Genomic DNA, 19,592 nt, shown 5'->3' with positions numbered 1-19,592 from the left:
TTCTTTCTTTTTTTAAAGATACACTTCAGTTAGTTAGAAAAGCATGCCAGTAAAGAAAAAAAATGACACTTTACCCATGGATCTAAACATGAAAACTGCCTCTTCCAGGCCAACATCCTCCAACACTGAAACTCACCTCTTGTACACTCAACCAGCATGTTTACATCCATTTAATAACTGTACTCACAGAGATCAACTTGTACTCCCCAAACACATAAAAGTACAAGTCGTAACAGTCCAATGTTTCTAGATCACGGATCACACAGTTTCATAGAGTAGTTTCAGTAGACAATCTCAAACTTCCAACACATTTTCGGAAAGCAACAAAATGTTATAATTTTTGTTTTGTAAATTTCAGGTCCTCAGAGTCCATGTGAGCGGACGGACATAAGAATGGCCATAGTTGCTGATCATTTGGGACTTAGTTGGACAGGTACAAAATTGCTCTAATTTAGCAATTCCACATATGCAAGTTACAAATTCATTAATGTTCTTTGATTTAAAAAAAAGTCTTTAAAAGGTTCAATTAAAATATATTATAGCATTCAAAATGTTAAATTTTCTGGAAAAATTCTGACATATTGACTAACATTATACAACCTCTTTTACTTGCAATATCTTAGATCTTTATTGTTAGAATAATGTATATGTATATATATTTATTTTTTAGAACTTGCAAGAGAGCTGAACTTTTCAGTAGATGAAATTAATCAAATTCGGGTTGAGAATCCAAATTCGCTGACTACACAAAGCTTTATTTTATTAAAGAAATGGGTTATCAGAGATGGCAAAAATGCAACAAGTGAGTACGGTAATGTTAAGAGTTTGGAATTTAGTTTTTTTTTTAAAGTTATATTAAGTTACACCCTACCTTTTTGGCTTTACAGTTAACAACGTTAAAACTAGTATTTAAAAATATTTAATACAGTTTTATTTTCTATGTGTTTGTGTGTAAACTGTAGCAAAATCCCACTTCGATGAAGCTGTAATTCTTATTATATCGAAGCCTTGCATTTAGCAGCAATCACATATGGACATATACGGTATATAGGTAAAAGTAGTCAATTAATGAAAATTAATGCAGAGAATACAAATGTACATTTCTTTTTATTAAAAGCTAGACTTGCAAAATCTTTTGTATTTTGATTCGTTACTTGTAAAATGAGGCTTAGGTGTGCACGTTCAACTTCTGCTCCAGTCGTTGACTATGGGAGAAAGTCGGAGAAAGTCGAATACAAATCTCAGCTATTTTCTTGTAGTCCCATAGACAATGAATGGAGCAGGGGTCAAACATATGATCCTCTGCTTGATTCAAGAGAGGTTCTACAGAGCACGGTTCCTGAATTTCAGAGCTACGTTTTGGGGATTATTGAGGGTTCCAGCTGGTGTGATTGGGCATAATTAGGCAAAAAATCCTTTTATGTTTTATTTTAGCTAAATTATCAGCATAAAAATGGTTTAATTCTTATCACATAATTAATGTAAAATATATTTTTGTTTGTTTTTGTTTTTAGCTGATGCCTTAACCAATGTCCTGACAAAAATCAACAGAATAGATATTGTAACATTGCTGGAGGGTCCAATTTTTGACTATGGAAATATTAGCGGCACTAGAAGTTTTGCAGATGACATCAATGTGTTTGGTGACCCCGCTGTTGATGGTAAAAGTAAATTGCATATCTAAATTACAGATGCTTATACATCAAATGGAGACAACTTGTGGTCTTAAAGGGTTGATCCAGTGTTATGTTATAACATTGCAATGTGCTCTAAACCTAGTCCTGCATGTTAAGCATAGCATGTTGACAGACAGTTGATATTTTCCTGAATACGTTGGAAAAAATATAGTAAATCATAGAGATCACAAGTTATACTATACTAAGGCACTATAATGAACATATCTTAATAATCTAAGAAAATAAAAAAATCATAGACGCATCAATTTTTTTCTCACAAATAGTGGAATGCAGTCCCATATTTTGATGGACTATTGGTAACTCTAGTTATTGAGCAAATAGCTGTGCAATATTAGAGTCTACTGGTCAATATTGGTTAATGGGGAGTCGAAAGGCTTTAACATAGATAAACCTCAGTTTCTAATATTTTCTTCATAGTATATTTACCCACATTTAGAACACAAAATGTGAACATTAAGTCACAACTTCCAAGACCACAAATAACACCGCTGAAATAACCACTTTGAGCGTTATTTTGCTATTCCCCACCCCTTTGAGGCCTGTTTTGTTTGACTTTCACACACAAATTGGAAGTTTTGGTAATCATTTCATAGGTAATAGGTATCTGGTGTCATTCTAGCAAGAAGCTATTTTCTGAGGGAAGTCTGCTCAATAAATCAAGATCACTTTATGCATAGTTCCTTTTTTCATAATTAAAATAAAAAGCAATTTCTGTGCTGAATTTGCTTGATATGTGACACCATGAATAAGCTCCGCCAAATACAGTGTACAATTCAGCTCACAATTTGACCCGTTCAGATAACAAAAATAAAAAAGGTGTACAAGGGAGAACATGTACTTCAAAGTGGACTGCAAACTATTTTCTTTGGAAAAGCCTTTCCCCAAGCCTCCCCCTATATGCTTCTTTTTAAGCATAGATGAAGAACAAAGTAAGGGGCAAGCTGACCCTAAAAAATTCAAACTGGTAGTAAAATTAATTAAAAATATCAATTAAAGTTATAAACCATGTTTGCGGACTATAAATAGGCTTTGTGCCCTACCTGAAGGACACTTCTATTAGTTTATGACTGTATCAAAGGGGGGTTTACATTAGTTTGATACTGATGATGTATCTGTAGGATAGTTCATCAATAATGATGAGCAAATCACTTTGAGCAACCCCTGTCCGCAGTCTAGGTCTGTGCTCTTTGGCCGTGGACAGGAGCTGTGTGAGTTTCCTGACTTTCCAGGATCCCGGGTTCATCTTATGATTAGCTGTGCTGGCTCTCCGTCACCTATGAGCAGCGCACAGAAGACATCACACCAGGCTGGCTAATCAAACACCGCACAAAAGAATCTGTAAACTCAGGAGATTCGCACAGCTTCTTCCACAGCCAGAGAGCACTGACCTGGACTGTGGACCTGGGTTGCACAATACGAAACGCTCATCTCTAGTCCTTAATATGAGATCAGTGGATGTCTTAAACCCAACAACCTCACCCCACCCACCCCATTACTCATCCAAGGTTATGGCAGCACCCGGATGTAAACAGTATATACTGAGGGCGGAAGTGCGTACAAAACCTGGCAACACATGCGCAGAGCTCCAGCGGCCATCATTGATTAGTATTGCACAGGTGATGGAATTATTGCCTGTGAAGGTCATGCAATTATCACCTGGGCAATACTAAGGAAATCCTGAAATCATGACCTGTTGGTGGCTCTTGCGGACCGGACTTGAGGAACACTGTCCTAGGAAGTAATCCACAGTACCCGGGAGCAAACAGTAAGCAGTGTATGGAGCGGTGGGGTTCTGCTTCATATACTGTTTACATTTGGCTGCTGGAAGAGCTGGGAACAGCAGATCGGTGGGGGTACTAGGTGTCTGACCCCCACCAAACTGGTATTTATGACCTATCTTGTGTTTAGGTCATTAATAATAGTGTCAAACTTTTCAAGTATGTAATCTAATGTGATTTTTAACTGTGTTACCATGCACTCAATATCTGCCGATTTTCATTTGGAAATTTTTGTCATAATGCTTCTTCTAAATGCATGCATGTGAAATGCCCTGCGCCCTTTGCTGTTTCATATCATCTTCTTATTTGACCAGCTTGAGTCTGCATCTGCAATTCTTAAAGATTGAGCAACACTGTTCCGGTCTCTCCTCTGAATCCTTTACACCTCATCAAGACCAGACTACAGACTACTGCTCTTTCAATATAAGACTAATTCTTCTAGAATTCATCTAGAATGAAGAATGTGTTTAGCATTTATCATTTATTTAATGAAAACTTCTATTGGTGCACAGTGTCCCCTAAACTAAATTCAGTAGGAAACACATATCTGAAGTACTCTCCACTATTATGATGATATATGTTGCTTTATTGCAATATTGCTGTAATGCTCTTCACCGCGAAATGGAAAATTGGTTTTATTTATTGAGAATCGATTGAGTTCACATTGTCAGATTACGATTTAAAGCAATCCTTCAATGGAAAAACAATACCAAAAATGGAGATTTTATAAGTGTTAGCTACATAACCTAAAGTGGATAACACATTACAAGTGTCATGGCTATCCAACAGTTCATATTTATTTTTCCAGTTGTTGACTCATGATTTTCATTTCTCCTTTTTTACCTTTTCTGCTGTAAACTCGCTCAATGAGCATTTGTCACTATTTGTAAGTTAGAATTAATATTACTCTAATATATTATCTTTAGAGATTTCAGTAAAATAATAAATCTGATTTTTTTAAGCAAATTTAGAAGAAATTTATGAAGTAGTTGGACAGGGGTTAAATTGTACCTTCAAGGATCCATTTACAAAAGAGAAGAGAAGAAGAAAGATGGTTGAATAACTGAAGCCCTTTATATCCTCCATTGTAATGGGAGCTAAAATACTACTAAAATAACTTTGGTATCTTATCTGAAGCCCCCCCATACACATTAGACTATCATCCCGAACCCCCTGATATTGACAGATTCAGCCAACACTCTCATGTGTATGGGGGTTGCCAACCAACTGATAATTTTTAGGGAGATGACGATTGGCCATGTCTGATTTCAGACTGCTGATCGCTTTGTTCTCTCGTAGATAAGCTCCTGTATATAAGAGAGCTGGGTAAAAGCCATCTAATGTGACCAGATTCAACAGAACATTAAAATCTGTGCGTGTAGAGAAAACTTGCTAATAAATTCATGTGATTACAGCAGCCTCTGCACCAATTTCTGCTGTGTGTAGAATTTACGTTTTTTACAGACATCATCATCACTGTCCCCAATTTGGCTCACAAGCTAAATCTTCCCTACCAGTCTGTCATTGGAGTATGGGATGAAACTGGAGAACCCAGAGGAAACCCACACAAACATACAGAACATACAAACTCCTTGCAGATGTTGTTGGTGATTATGTTGGTGGGATTTGAAACCAGGACCCGAGTGCTGGAAAACAACAGTGCTAACCACTGAGTCACTGTGCTGCTAAAATAAAGTAATAATTTAACCATTGGAAACAACTAACAGTACAAAAGAGGGGAAGGATGAGTGGCTGAATGTGAATTAATGTGATTTAGTAGGTTTGTAGATATAGTGACCAATGATTGGGCTTCAGCTCTACTACATCCGTGACATGGCAGACCATGATCATTTCCTGCTAGTAAATTTGGAGGCGGGAGAGATCAGCAGCACAGATGGCTGGGCTATTAAGGCAAAGGCTCCACAATTGTGGTGTATATGAGAACCTTGTAGCACTGCCAATCTTTCATTTTGTCATTGGAGGTACACTTTAATGAATGTCCATTAAAGTTTATATTGTTCAATATATTTAGGACACATAGATAATTTCAATCAAAAAAATAAATAACCGTTCCAAAACCATTCCGCAAAAATAAATATTCTAAAAAGATTTGGCAAAAGGATACAATGAATTGCCGACTGGTGACAGATGTTCTCTTAAAGCTTTATTTCGAATGATCATTTTACAATATATGTTGCTTCCATCTTCCGGTCTGTCCATTGTGTAACATGACTGTGATCATTACGCCATGGCTTACTATTTCTTTTTCTTTTCTCAGTGTTTCTGATCTTACCCATGAGAACGAATTCTCTTCACTCTCCGAGATCATCTTTCGCATCACACTCTACTCATCCACTTATTATTACTATACCTGAAATATCCTTGTAGACAACCTTTCCTATACCACTTCTTCCCTTTAGATTTAGCTTCAAAATGCTCTGTAGTCTTTTACACCAGTTTGGAAAATTCAGTTTCCAGGTGCACTGGTCTATTCAACTAAAAATTGTGAAAAATATTAATATAATTGCATAAGAACCTAAATATGTGGGAAGATGTCTGCAAACTAATGTTAACATCATTGTACCTCACAACATTTTTCATTTTAATGTAACATTGTACATTTTATGTGTTCAATCAACTTATCATATCAGCATGATTTGTATTGTAATTTATTTTTGTTGTTTCATAAACCATTTCATTCAGTTCAGTGTACTGTTTTCCTCAGGTTATCCTACCATTCAAGTGGAACTGGAAACTCCCACTGGTTTACGATACACGCCTCCTACCCCCCTCCATCAAGATGATTTCTTTAGTGATAGTTCTAGTATAGAATCACCCTTTAGAACTCCTAGTAGACTAAGTGATGTGTTAGTAACACAACAGGGAAATGGAGACAGTTCAGCTGCACCACCCGTGGTGGTAGCAGAAGACACATCTCTTGATGACAGCAGACCAGACTATCTAATTCACAGTCCCGATGTTTCCTTTCAAATGCCCATTCATCGGGTGAAATTTGAAGATGTTAAGTTGTATGATGAACCCCAAAATAAGGGTAGCTACATTGAAGTTGAGAAGTCTCTTCAATACAAAGAGCAAAAACTGATTGAAAGAGCAGAAGATGCTGACCAGCTTAAGAGCGATACATCTGGTCCTGAGGAGATCACTGAGGAAAGGCTTAAATTACTGTTTAAGCATCTTCATCTTGAAGAGATTGAATCAGAGGAGATGACTGAGGAGAAGGTGCAGGCCATCCTCAAAAATGTTCAACAAGCCGAACAAGAGATGTCTTCAATTGCAGGTTGGCACACAGAAGCATCAAGTCTTCATGTGGATCAGTCAACACCTGAGCGGAAACTCAATAGTGAACTGTTAGAACGATTGGATGACAGGTATGACCCAACTTTCCCCTAGTAAATATAAATTCTTAGAAAAAATAATTTTCTTAGTACATTGTGTGATTTATTGAAAGAATAATGGTGTTTGCCCTACAAACATACTTAATATGTGTTAGGAGTCGAGTTTCCTCTGCTGCACAGGGGGAATCTCGATCCGTGTCTGCTGCGGTCTCCCATTCGGTATCGGCCGCAGTGGGCTCTGCTCAGCGGAGACGTCGCTCCCAGCGTCTTGCTGGGGCTGATTCGGTGCATAGGGTCACTACTGCCTTTTCTGGCTTTCCTATGGTACCCTGCACTGATCTGCGGCGAGCGAGCCTCTCTGGGACTAAGTCCTTGTTTTCTCACACTGAGCATGCCCAGGGCAGGGTCTCCCATTGGAGGTCGAGGGCCACATGTTCGGTCACATGCTCAGGTGCTGCAGTATATTCCATTGGTCCTTCTGGAAGGTCCTGAAAGGGCAAAACATGCTCAGGTACTGCAGCACTTTCCATTGGTCCTTCTGGAAGGTCCTGAAAGGGCAAAAACTTCAGTAGCAGCTTCCTGTGCTGCAACTATATAAACTGCGCATGACCGCACGGCCATGCGCTAGTATTGTCTTATGTTATGTGCTTTGCACCAGTGTGGTCACATGTATGTGTGTTCAGGGACCCGGCTGAAATAAGCCCCTAGAATGCTGGCTCCTCCGGCGAGGAGTTTTGTGTGTTTGTGTGACCACTGACTGCTCTCTGTTTGGGCAGTTAGCCTGTGCCTCTGTGGAGTCTAACAGGGCATAGTGCTTTCCTTTCACGGCTACTCAGTGAATTAACTGAGTTAGTCTATACCGCCATATAGCTCCGCCGTTTGCTAGCAGCAGGTACTCCTGCACGGTGGACCCCGGGCTGCGAACGCACCAATATCAATAAACATCTCTATTTACTCGGTGCGTTCCGCTAGCCCTAACAATATGTCTCCCAAAGTTACAAACAAAGACACTTTAGAAAGCTGCCATTCAGCCAACAGCTATTTCCACCAACTATCTCATACATTGGAGTGCTCAGCTGACGGAGCGCTCCTGTGTTCTCTGAGAGTGCTGCCAGACATCTTTATAATAATAGATAGTATCTTAAAGAACTAAAGAATTGGCAGTCCAATATAGGACATGCCAGATCCTTCTGTCTCTCAACCTCATCTGTCGGGTGACAGGAAGCCCCCCCATACACATTGGCTTGTATGTTAAACCGGCAGGATCAGCTAACATTAGTCAGATGTGTATTGGGGCCTTTGCTGTTTTTTTAGACAAGGTGCAGTGTGACCACCTTTTGTCAAATTAGTCTAACTGCCCATTTAAATGGGCCACTAAACAGTAAATGAGTATTATTTTTCATCAGCTCGTGTAAACATGCCAACATTCAGCCAACAAATGTAGAAAATTATTTTTTTGCACACTGATTATATTTCATATGTGGACATGAAAAACATTGTCGGCAGCACATTGCCCCATATTAACAGGGGATGTGCTGCCAACAATATGCAAGCTGTATAGGGTCATGTTGTTTTTTCCCCATACAGTTTGTATCAGGCTATGTGATCAGGCCATTAATATTGTATATAGTCAATCAGCTCTTGTTTATCTGCAGGAATCTGCCCATCTAAACAAAACTAGAAGGAAAGGGATAATCAGAAAATTAACTATTGCTTTATATCAGGTTTTTCGGTTACATATATTTAAACAAAAAAAATGAAACGTTTTCAACAAGGCTATATATTATTAGAGTCAAGATCACAATGACAGGTAACACCTACAGTACAGAGCAAAAGTTTGGACACACCTTCTCATTTAAAGATTTTTCTGTATTTTAATGACTATGAAAATTGTAAATTCACACTGAAGGCATCAAAACTATGCATTTACACATGTGGAATTATATACTTAACAAAAAAGTGTGAAACAACTGAAAATATGTCTTATATCCTAGGTTTTTCAAAGTAGGCACCTTTTGCTTTGATGACTGCTTTGCACACTCTTGTCATTCTCTTGATGAGCTTCAAGAGGTAGTCAGTTGTGTTGTGCAGAAGTCTGGTGGATACACAGCTGATAGTCCTACTGAATAGACTGTTAGAATTTGTATTATGGTCAGAAAAAAGCAGCTAAGTAAAGAAAAACAAGTGGCCATCATTACTTCAAGAAATGAAGGTCGGTCAGTCTGAAAAATTGGGAAAACTTTGAAAGTGTCCCCAAGTGCAGTGGCAAAAACCATCAAGCACTACAAAGAAACTGGCTCACATGAGGACCGCCCCAGGAAAGGAAGACCAAGAGTCACCTCTGCTTCTGAGGATAAGTTTATCCGAGTCACCAACCTCAGAAATTGCAAGTTAACAGCAGCTCAGATTAGAGACCAGGTCAATGCCACACAGAGTCCTAGCAGCAGACACATCTCTACAACAGCTGTTAAGAGGAGACTTTGTGCAGCAGGTCTTCATGGTAAAATAGCTGCTAGGAAACCACTGCTAAGGACAGGCAACAAGCAGAAGAGACTTGTTTGGGCTAAAAAACACAAGGAATGGACATTAGACCAGTGGAAATCTGTGCTTTGGTCTGATGAGTCCAAATTTGAGATCTTTGGTTCCAACCACTGTGTCTTTGTGTGATGCAGAAAAAGTGAACGGATGGACTCTACATGCCTGGTTCCCACCGTGAAGCATGGAGGAGGAGTTGTGATGGTGTGGGGGTGCTTTGCTGGTGACACTGTTGGGGATTTATTCAAAATTGAAGGCATACTGAACCAGCATGGCTCCCACAGCATCTTGCAGTGGCATGCTATTCCATCCGGTTTGCGTTTAGTTCGACCATCATTTATTTTTCAACAAGACGATGACCCTAAACACACCTCCAGGCTGTGTAAGGGCTATTTGACCAAGAAGGAGAGTGATGGGATGCTACGCCAGATGACCTGGCCTCCACAATCACCAGACCTGAACCCAATCGAGATGGTTTGGGGTGAGCTGGACCGCAGAGTGAAGGCAAAAGGGCCAACAAGTGCTAAGCATCTCTGAGAACTCCTTCAAGATTGTTGGAAGACCATTCCGGGTGACTACCTCTTGAAGCTCATGAAGAGAATGCTAAGAGTGTGCAAAGCAGTCATTAAAGCAAAAGGTGGCTACTGTGAAGAACCTAGAATATAAGACATATTTTCAGTTGTTTCACACTTTTTTTAGTTTTTTGTTAAGTATATAATTCCACATGTGTTAATTCATAGTTTTGATGCCTTCAGTGTGAATGTACAATTTTCATAGTCATGAAAATACAGACAAATCTTTAAATAAGAATGTGTGTCCAAACTTTTGCTCTGTACTGTATATACATCTGATAACTCTGGAGCCACCATTCACAATAGTTGATTTCACATTTGATGCTGCTCCCCCTTTCTTTACAATAACCTTTGCACAGGCTCATTAAACACTTCAATACAGAAGATAGGCTCATAGTCTGATCATTGTGGCTATATACATGTGTTGTTTCCTGAAACAACCGGAAGTTAGAGTAAAAAAAAGCCTCAGTGGTCAGAGTGAAAATTGCAAGATTTCTATGTTTTGTGTTTAATACAGATTATGATATATAAAATTAAAATTATACCAAAAATATTGTAAAAATAAATTTACCACAACAACCAGATTTAAACAATGGGTTATTTTCTGAGTATAGCTTCCATTATCTACCAATGTCCTTTTTTTGGGACGCCTAATCTTTAGCTTCTAGCAACTAAGATTTTATCATTTTTATAATTAGGTCCAATTTTTTGTGTTGTGTTTGTAAAATGAATGTTTTCAAAATAGCAAATCATGTCATTGTCATTTTTAATTGAATATTGGGACGCCCTTTTCTGAAAAATCCGTACTTGAAAAAATTTAGCAAATTATGTTTCTGATTCATTAGGACCCAAATCATTAAAAATCTGTCATTAAAAAAAAAATAGAAAATGAAAATTGCTAATTTGACAAGTAATGGGTTAAAGGCCAGAAATGCATTTATAATTGTTTTGAGATATTCAAAGTCAGCAGTGCATTCAGCAACAGGACATATATAAAGGTCCCTTTATATGGACAAATAGTTGTCAAACGAGTGTTCTTACAAACACTCGTTTCTAATCATTCATGTAAACATGCTGCATCACTCCACGCAAATAGGGAAAGAGCTGTTGACATATTGGATGCTGTGTGGGAACGATTGTATTAACAATCATCATGTCTCTATACAGTGCACATCGGCCTGTGTGAACGACCATTAAACAACCGCCTAAGGACTTATGTAAAATCGATCGGCGCTTGCTTATGGGCATAAATATGCAGGTGTAAATGCAGCTTTAGTCATTCCTTTATATTTCCCCTTCCTTTTGAATTATTTACATTAAAAATACTTAAAATTATATGCTTGAATCCAGTCTAAAGCTTAGTTTTTTGAATGCCTACGTTTTCATGCATTTACTTATTTCTAAATAACAGATAAAAGATGTATTCCATTCATGAATATTTACATGTAAAAGTTTGGACACCCCCGGTCAAAAACTACTGTTATTCTGAACAGTTAAGCAAGTTGAAGATGAAATGATCTCTAAAAGGCTTAAGCTAAAGATGTCATATTTCCATTGTATTTTGGGCAAGTAATATATATATATATATATATATATATATATATATATTTATATTTATTTATTTTACATGTTCAAAATTGCAAAAAAAAGAATAGGCCAATGCAAAAGTTTGGACACGCTGCATGGTTAGTACCTAGTAGCACCTTTTGGAAGTATCACAGCTTGTAAATGGTTTTTCTAGTGAGACAAGAGTCTTTCAATTTTTCTTTGAGGGATTTTCATCCATTCTTCCTTGGAAATTTCTTCCAGTTCTACGAGGTTCCTGGGTTGTCTTCCATGCACTGCTGTTTTGAGGTATAGCCACATATTTTCAGTGATGTTCAGATTAGGGAATGTGAGGGCCATTGTAAAACCTTCAGGTTGTGCCTTCTGAGGTAGCCTATTGTGGATTTTGAAATGTTTTTAGCAGTATTTGTAGAAGACATCTTCTTTTCAACGTCAGATTTTTTACAGATGGTGTTATGTTTATGTGGCACCCCAGGGTCCTGGTCGTCACAGTGGTATTGCTTTCGTCTCAGGGAGAGTGATGCTACGTTTGGAGGCAAGAAAGGATAACTGCATCCAGGTATCACAAACATGCAACGCATTTCATACCACCAGGGGGAGCTTTTGCTCCTATTTATTAGGTCACTCCCCATATATATATATATATACTAGATTGTGGCCCGATTCTAACGCATCGGGTATTCTAGAATATGCATGTCCCCGTAGTATATGGACAATGATGATTCCAGAATTCGCGGCAGACTGTGCCCGTCGCTGATTGGTCGAGGCAACCTTTATGACATCATCGTCGCCATGGCAACCATTATGACATCTACGTCGATACTGTGCCCGTCGCTGAATCAGAAACGTGGGATTTCTACATCCTTTATGACATCGTCATCGCTGTGCCCGTTGCTGATTGATCGAGGCCTGGCGGCCTCAACCAATCAGAGACGCGGGATTTCCAGGACAGACAGACAGAAAGACAGACAGACAGACAGACAGACGGAAAAACCCTTAGACAATTATATATATAGATATATAACTGGTAGTCTGTAGGGAAAGTTGGTTAGTTGCTGGCTGAGCTCAGCTGAGTTAGTTCCAGACCGGAGTCTGAGGAAGACAGAAGGTTAATGGAGCTGTGCATGTCCTCAGAGCTGCAGCTCCCAGAAAGAGACATTGAAAGGTAGAATTGCATTGCAGCGAGCGTGAAAGAAGTTGAAGCAAAGCAAAGGAGAGGATACCAGAAGGGGGCCAGCCCCGCTCAGGCTATCTCCTTCTAAGGCGCAAAATCCCGGTAGCCGGAACTCCGAGGGAGTAAGGACCTCTACACCTTATTTCAGAGACTGGCAGGACAGCTAATTGCAGGTTACCAGTCCGCACCTACACCCAGGAGGCATGGTGACACCTACAGAGCCGGGTTATCTAAGAGACCCTATAAACAGGCTCAAGTCAACAGTCATACGGGTTTTGTCCTATCCTAAATGGGGGACAGAGAGCACATGTGTGAGACACTTATGTGAAGCCATAGGCAGTAAGGGAATACACCACCACAGCACAAGGGAAGGCTACTGATTTCCACCTGGACAAGGGAACTCTGGACTTGCCTCCAAACCGGCCTGACTCTGGACTGTGGATGCTGAAGTCTTCAGTAAAGGTAAAGAGACTGCAACCTTGTGTCCTCGTTCTTCTCTGCGCCTCTCACCATACCACCATCTACACACCGGGAAGCCCTGGGGACATACTTCACCTTTGGGAAGGTATACCATCTAGCTGCCATAACATCACCCCAGCGGACCCCTTAAAGCAGCATCGGTCACCCTGACCGAATACCACAGGTGGCATCATGAACATAAACTTTATCCCTTTAAAGACCTTTCCCTTTTATACAGACGTCCCAGGGCCACGGACCGGGTCGGCCACCATGACATTCCCCAGTGAACATCGGACCCGGTACGGAGTACACCACGGCCCTTGGGGGCAATCCATTTACATGAAGAATTTGTTGAAATATCATTAAATCCTTTCTTACCTTTACCTATGAAAAGTTCCCCAGCCATTGACTGCAACACAACCCCAAAGCATGATTGATCCACCACCTTGCTTAATGGTTGCCGATATGTTCTTTTCTGGAAATTCTGTGCCCTGTTTTCTCCACACATACCTTTGATCTTTGTGGCCAAAGAGTTCTATTTTAACCTCATCCATCTACAGGACTTGTTTCCACATGTATCAGACTTGTTTAGCTGTTCTTTTGCATACTTCTGCCTTTGGATTTTATGGTGAGGACGCAGGAGAAGTTTTTTTCTGATAACTCTTCCATGAAGGCCATGTTTGTGCAGGTGTCTCTGAACAGTAGAACAATGTACCACAACTCCAGAGTCCGCTAAATCTTTCTGAAGGTCTTTTGTAGTCAAGTGGGAGTTCTGGTTTACCTCTCTAGCAATCCTACGAACAGCTCTCACTGAAACTTTGCTTGGTCTTCCAGACCTTATTTTGACCTCCATCGTTCCTGTTAACTGCCATTTCTTAATTACATTTCAAAGTAAGGAAAAGGCAACTTGAAAACGCTTTGCTATCTTCTTATAGCCTTCTCTTGCTTTGTGGGCCTCCACCATTTTCATTTTCATAGTGGTAGACAGCTGCTTAGAAAAACCTATGGCTTCTGTTTTTTGGCACAAGGTTAGAGGAGGCTGGGTTTTTATAAAGCTGGGAAATTTGCATCACCTGGCATTTTCTAGCGATGATAGGAACAAGCCATAACCCTAACAGACTAAATTAAGGTCTGAAACCTTGGCCAAAGTTATCTGACCACACAAATCTCAAAGTTGCTCAAACGTTTGCATCAGATCATTTTCCTTTTTGTAATTTTTAAAATGTAAAAGATGAAAATGTATATTTTTTTGCCTAACATACAAAGGAAATGTGTCATCTTTAACTTGTGGCATTTTAGAGATCATTTAATTTTCAACTTACTTAGCTGTTCACAATAACAGTACTTTTGACCGGGGGGGGGGGGATGGTGCCCAAACTATAGGATGCCACTTTATAGCTTATCCACAGAATACGTGATAAATGTGTTTCTGATGAAACTCTTGAAATTGTTAGGGAACATCTTTGCGGCTAAGAATTTATATGGCATGTTGTCTTGCTCTGTAAATCCAATTTGGAATCTATAGAAAAGGCCAAGTCAGAGTGGACATAATGGACTGAGATTTTCATTCAATATATGGCTACACTATCACTGTAATACAAACATGAGCTAAATGCATAAACTTTTATCTGTTTTAGAGTTTTCTATCAATGATTGATGTAAATAAAAAACATTTGTCATGAAGTTTGATTTTGTGTATTTAGGTTGTACGAAGTATTGCCTAATATATCTATTTTACTTTGTTTATGATTTTTTAGCCATGAGTCAATTACCTCATATCTCAAGGGAGAAGTAGGAAGGCTGGGATCTAATGTAAGTCCTTCTGAGTCATTACCAGAAGGTAAGACAAGTCCCAGTGCTCTGGAAAAAGAACCTGTAAAACTGAACGAAAAACAGAAACCAAAAACACTCCAAGGCAAAGTGGAACAAACAACAATATTAACGGGACATCAAAAATCAGAGATGACAAGCAAGACAGTAATAGAGCACAAGAGCTCATTACCTATTAGTGCAAAACGGACTGGCTTGGAAGATGGAAAATCCAGGCCTTCAGCCCATGTAGAAGAAGGAACATCTGAAAAGGTACAGTTCAATTTAGTTGCTCCATACCTAGAATGCACTGAAACATTTTGAGCCTGAGGAAATGGATGAGTGACAATAAATTATAGGCATGTATATGTATTTATTATTTTGCAAAAAAAAAAGTAGTGTAGAATTTCTCAGAACACAGACATTTCATACAAACACTCTTTATCCCAGTCTACACTCAGAATTCTTCATGTTGCTTTGTGAAACAGTTATCAGCTTGTCAACAGTCATATTCCTGAGCTCAAGTCCAACCCCGTTTAAGAAATCGCCTAGACTGGTACAGATCTGTCCACTCTTATTTCTAGAATTTAGTTAAAGGGGTTGTCCGCTACTAGGACAACCCATCTGAATCTGAGTGTTTAGCTCCAATAAAATAAAAACACTCACCTCCTGTGTCGGCGCTGTTCTAGCGGTGTTGGCAGTCGTGATTTCGGGGTTCAAGTGAGGTTGATATGACACGTAAGCCTGGCAGCCAATCAGCGCTGGCATCACTGTCCCTACCTTCAGATGTATAGGCAATTACCTGGAAGCGGGAGCTATGGCTGGCCGCTCACTTCCTGTTAATTACTTATATGTCTGAAGGCAGGGACAGTATTGGGCGCAGGGCTCACATTACATATCAACCTCATGGGGAATAAGAAGGGATTTTCCTAGTAGTGGACAAATCCAATTTCTGACTAAAAAAAATCTGATACAATTTCCTAAAATGCTTGCAAAACCATTGACAAGAAGCAAACACATGTTTTTTTTTGTTTTTTTTTTAATCTCTGGAAAAATATATGGGTTGTGAGAAGTGGCTCTCCAAAAATGATTTTTTTATTCCTCAAAACTCAGTTTTATTCAGCAAAAGTCTTTATAAAAACACTTCTATAATGTTACAATCACACCATTTTATACTATTAAACTAACATGATCGGTGAAATAGTGATTTCATGATAGTGAAATTGCCTTTTGTATTAATATTCACCTTCTTATGAAAATAAATAAAATGCAAGATAATAAATTATTCAGTATATCTACTTATAATATTTGTAAATTGTAGTCTAGCACACTTCTAAAATGATTAAAGGTGTGAAATTGGTTTATTTCATAAGGCAGCGGTGAGCATTAGTAATGAGCGAACCTGCTCAAATAAGGTGTTATCTGAATATGCTCGGGTGATAACCGAGTGACTTCAGAGTGCTTGAAAAAATATGTTAGAGTCCTCGCCGCTGCACGTCTCGTGGCTGTTCAACCGCAACAACACATGCAGAGATTGCCTGTCTGTTAGGCTATCCCTGCATGTGTTCCAGCTGTCAAACAGCCGCGAGACATGGAGCCGCGATGACTCGAACATATTAATTGAGCACACGAAAGTCACTCGGTTAGCCCCCGAGCATACTCTGATATTATTATTATTATTATTTTTTATTATTATTATTTATTTATATAGCACCATTAATTCAATGGTTCTGTAGATGAGAAATTAGTTACATACAGGGTTATAGATATCGTTTACAGTAAACAGGTTTACAGTAACAGACTGGTACAGAGGGGTGAGGACCCTGTCCTTGCGGACTTACATTCTATGGGATATCAACTTATCGGAGCATGTTTGCTCATCACTAGTAGACATACCTTTGGTGCAAGGCCACAAGAGGTAAGCGGCCTACATCCAGTTGGAAAGCAGGTGGAATTTTGCATTATGATGAATTATTTGCCTGCCAAGGGCCCTTTTACGGTTTTTGCACAGGGGCCCTCTTCTGTTTGTGTTTTCCAGTACAATAAGGTTAACTACTTCTGACCCCCCCATAAACCTTAAACATTCCGGTGATCCACACTTTACTTTGCATTGACATTCTTACTGGATTATGAAACTGCATGGGTAGTGAGCCGGCTGTCAGACACAGCCAGACTCCCCTACTGGGAAGCAGATGTGATTTACTATCTTATTTGCCTTCCCGATCACTGTCTACACAAAGCTGAACAAGTGTTGTGTATACAAATTAGGAAGTAGTGAAGGTGCTTTCTCCTTTGGACCCAGTAATCATGTGTTCGTTAGGTATAGGATGGAAGCAGAAGCTTCTGGGTCCTAGAAGAACCAGTCAACTCTGCTATGCAGCTGGGAGGCTGAATTTCCATTTTACCTGGGGCTAATATACCAAGCCCAGTTACAGGGAAAACCAACAACAAAAATACCGTATTAATTAAAGATGTGTGGAACGATCCAATAAGGACCAAGATCGAGTGGAATTTCCTGAAATTCTTAGCTCCATGCAAATTTGATCACTTTGAGATTCAATTTGCAAAACAAAAGTTGCCCTTCACCATTTCCCACACTGGTAAAACATCAGTGATTGGACTAATGTTAGTCTGCATAAGTCGAGCTGGCTTCCCCATAATGACCAGCAGCTGTGACATATCCCAGTTAACTGATTGGATCGTCATACCTTGTACAGTGGTCGGTACACCGCTGGGTCGCTGGACATTAATGGTTCCCAGTGGAGTACAGTTGGGCGCAGGACTGGTAGTATGTACAACAGAGATGGATCCTTTCTCCAGATTTACTAAGTGTGCGGAGTAGATAGATCATATTGAAATGAAATGTTGCTCTCTTCTCTTTCCGTCTCCCCACCCACACTTTTTTTTCAGTATTGAAATCAATGCAATTTTATTCATCTCTAATCAAATTTTGGGGCAAAATTCGGTAAAGCTGGCAAATTCGAATTTCAAAAGATTCACTCTCTTAATATATTCAATTTCTCCCCAACGGTCTTTAAAGGCGTTATGGGGGAACAGTGTGTACAATGAATGAAAAAATAAATTTATAAAAAAGCAAGAATAAAAATAAAACAAAACTGAAAATAAGAAACACTGCCAGTCCCCCTAACCATGAAAAAAAAAGTCCAATATATAAAAATAATTTTTATGGAAAGGAGAACACAGTCGAAAATGTTTGATGGTCCCTTGCGGTCGGAAAAAAAAATTGAAAAATAGACATGTGTTTCTTATTTTCTTTACATTTTTCTCTGATATCAGCAAAGAAAAAAAGGAATATAAGGGTATGTTCACATGCAACATTTTTTTTGTTGCGGGGGGAGGGATGGAGCCACCACATTTTTTTAATGCAAAAAAGCTGCATTTTACAGCACCAACAAAAGCTATGAGATCTCAGAAATCTCATGCACACACTTGCATTTTGTATTCTTGACTTAATTTGTGAACTGCAGCATTTTTTTAAATTCTGTAGCATGTGAATTCTTTCAGTATTTTTGCAGCATTTTTTCACCCAGCAATGACAAAGTCCAAAAAAGACTCCAATTTTTGTTACATTTTTGGTGAAAAAAAATCGAGCTTTTTTAAACATGTACTGTGGACAAAAACTCATTACCCACACCATAAAAAAGCTGCAAAAATATTGCTGCAAAAAAAATGAAATGTGTTTTTGAGTTTTTAATGAGCAGGTCTTGCTTTCATAAAAAGGCAACAAAAAGCATAGCCTAAAAATGACATGAAAATTAGGCCCCATGTGTCATGAAAAAAAGAGGTAATAATTATTAGAAAATCCAAACAAGAATTAAAAAAACAAACAAACATTAGAAGAACGTGTACAATATAATCCAAAACTGTGCCTGGTCTGAAAGGAAGGAAAGTTATAAAATCCACAGTATGTGAGACTATATTCTTGAGGATTACGTGTTTAAAACCCTATTCGACTTTTAGCCATGACTAAAGATGAGCATACAGTGGGAAAAATAAATATTTGATACACTGCAGATTTTGCAAGTTCCCTCCTACAAAGAATGGAGAGGTCTGTAATTTTTAAATTGGGTATACTTCAACGGTGAGAGACAGAATATAAAAATATGATTTTTAAATAATTAAATTGCATTTTATTGCATGAAATAAGTATTTGATCACCTACCAGCCAGCAAGAATTCTGGCTCTCACAGACCTGTTATTTTTTCTTTAGAAGCCCTCCTACTCTGCACTCATTGCCTGTATTAATTGCACCTGTTTGAACTCATTACCTGTAAAAAAGACACCTGTCCACACACTCAATCACACTCCAACTACTCCATCATGGCCAAGACCAAACTGCTGTCTAAGGACAGCAGTGACAAAATTGTAGACCTGAACAAGGCTAGAATGGGCTACAGGACAATAGGCAAGCATCTTGGTGAGAAGGCAACAACTGTTTTCACAATCATTAGATAATGGAAGAAACACAAGATGACTGTCAATATTCCTCTGCCTGGGGCTCCGTGCAAGATCTCGCCTCGTGGGGTAGGGATTATTCTGGGAAAGGTCAGGAATCAGCCCAGAACTATATGGGAGAATCTGGTTAATGATCTGAAGAGAGCTGGGACCACAGTCTCAAACATTAC

The 19,592-nt window shown here is 39.0% G+C and overlaps 1 protein-coding gene across 36 annotated transcripts in view; it reads left to right on the top strand.

Moving 5' to 3' along the window:
* The window catches only part of ANK3 (ankyrin 3), an 853,965-nt gene that overhangs the window by 813,455 nt on the left and 20,918 nt on the right, over positions 1-19,592 (top strand). For 19 of the 36 annotated variants that reach the window (XM_069753584.1, XM_069753587.1, XM_069753586.1 and 16 more), the window contains 5 exons: positions 359-433; positions 671-802; positions 1,515-1,661; positions 6,774-6,864; positions 14,895-15,219. In XM_069753584.1, the coding sequence (XP_069609685.1) occupies positions 359-433; positions 671-802; positions 1,515-1,661; positions 6,774-6,864; positions 14,895-15,219 (770 nt within the window). Of the gene's footprint in view, positions 1-358; positions 434-670; positions 803-1,514; positions 1,668-6,200; positions 6,865-14,894; positions 15,220-19,592 lie in introns of all 36 variants that reach the window. The other 17 variants (XM_069753607.1, XM_069753603.1, XM_069753608.1 and 14 more) reach the window with 3 other exon arrangements.

This window comes from Ranitomeya imitator, chromosome 2, assembly GCF_032444005.1.
Source record: "Ranitomeya imitator isolate aRanImi1 chromosome 2, aRanImi1.pri, whole genome shotgun sequence".
Lineage (NCBI taxonomy): Eukaryota > Metazoa > Chordata > Amphibia > Anura > Dendrobatidae > Ranitomeya > Ranitomeya imitator.
This window is presented reverse-complemented; position numbering and strand designations above follow the sequence as displayed.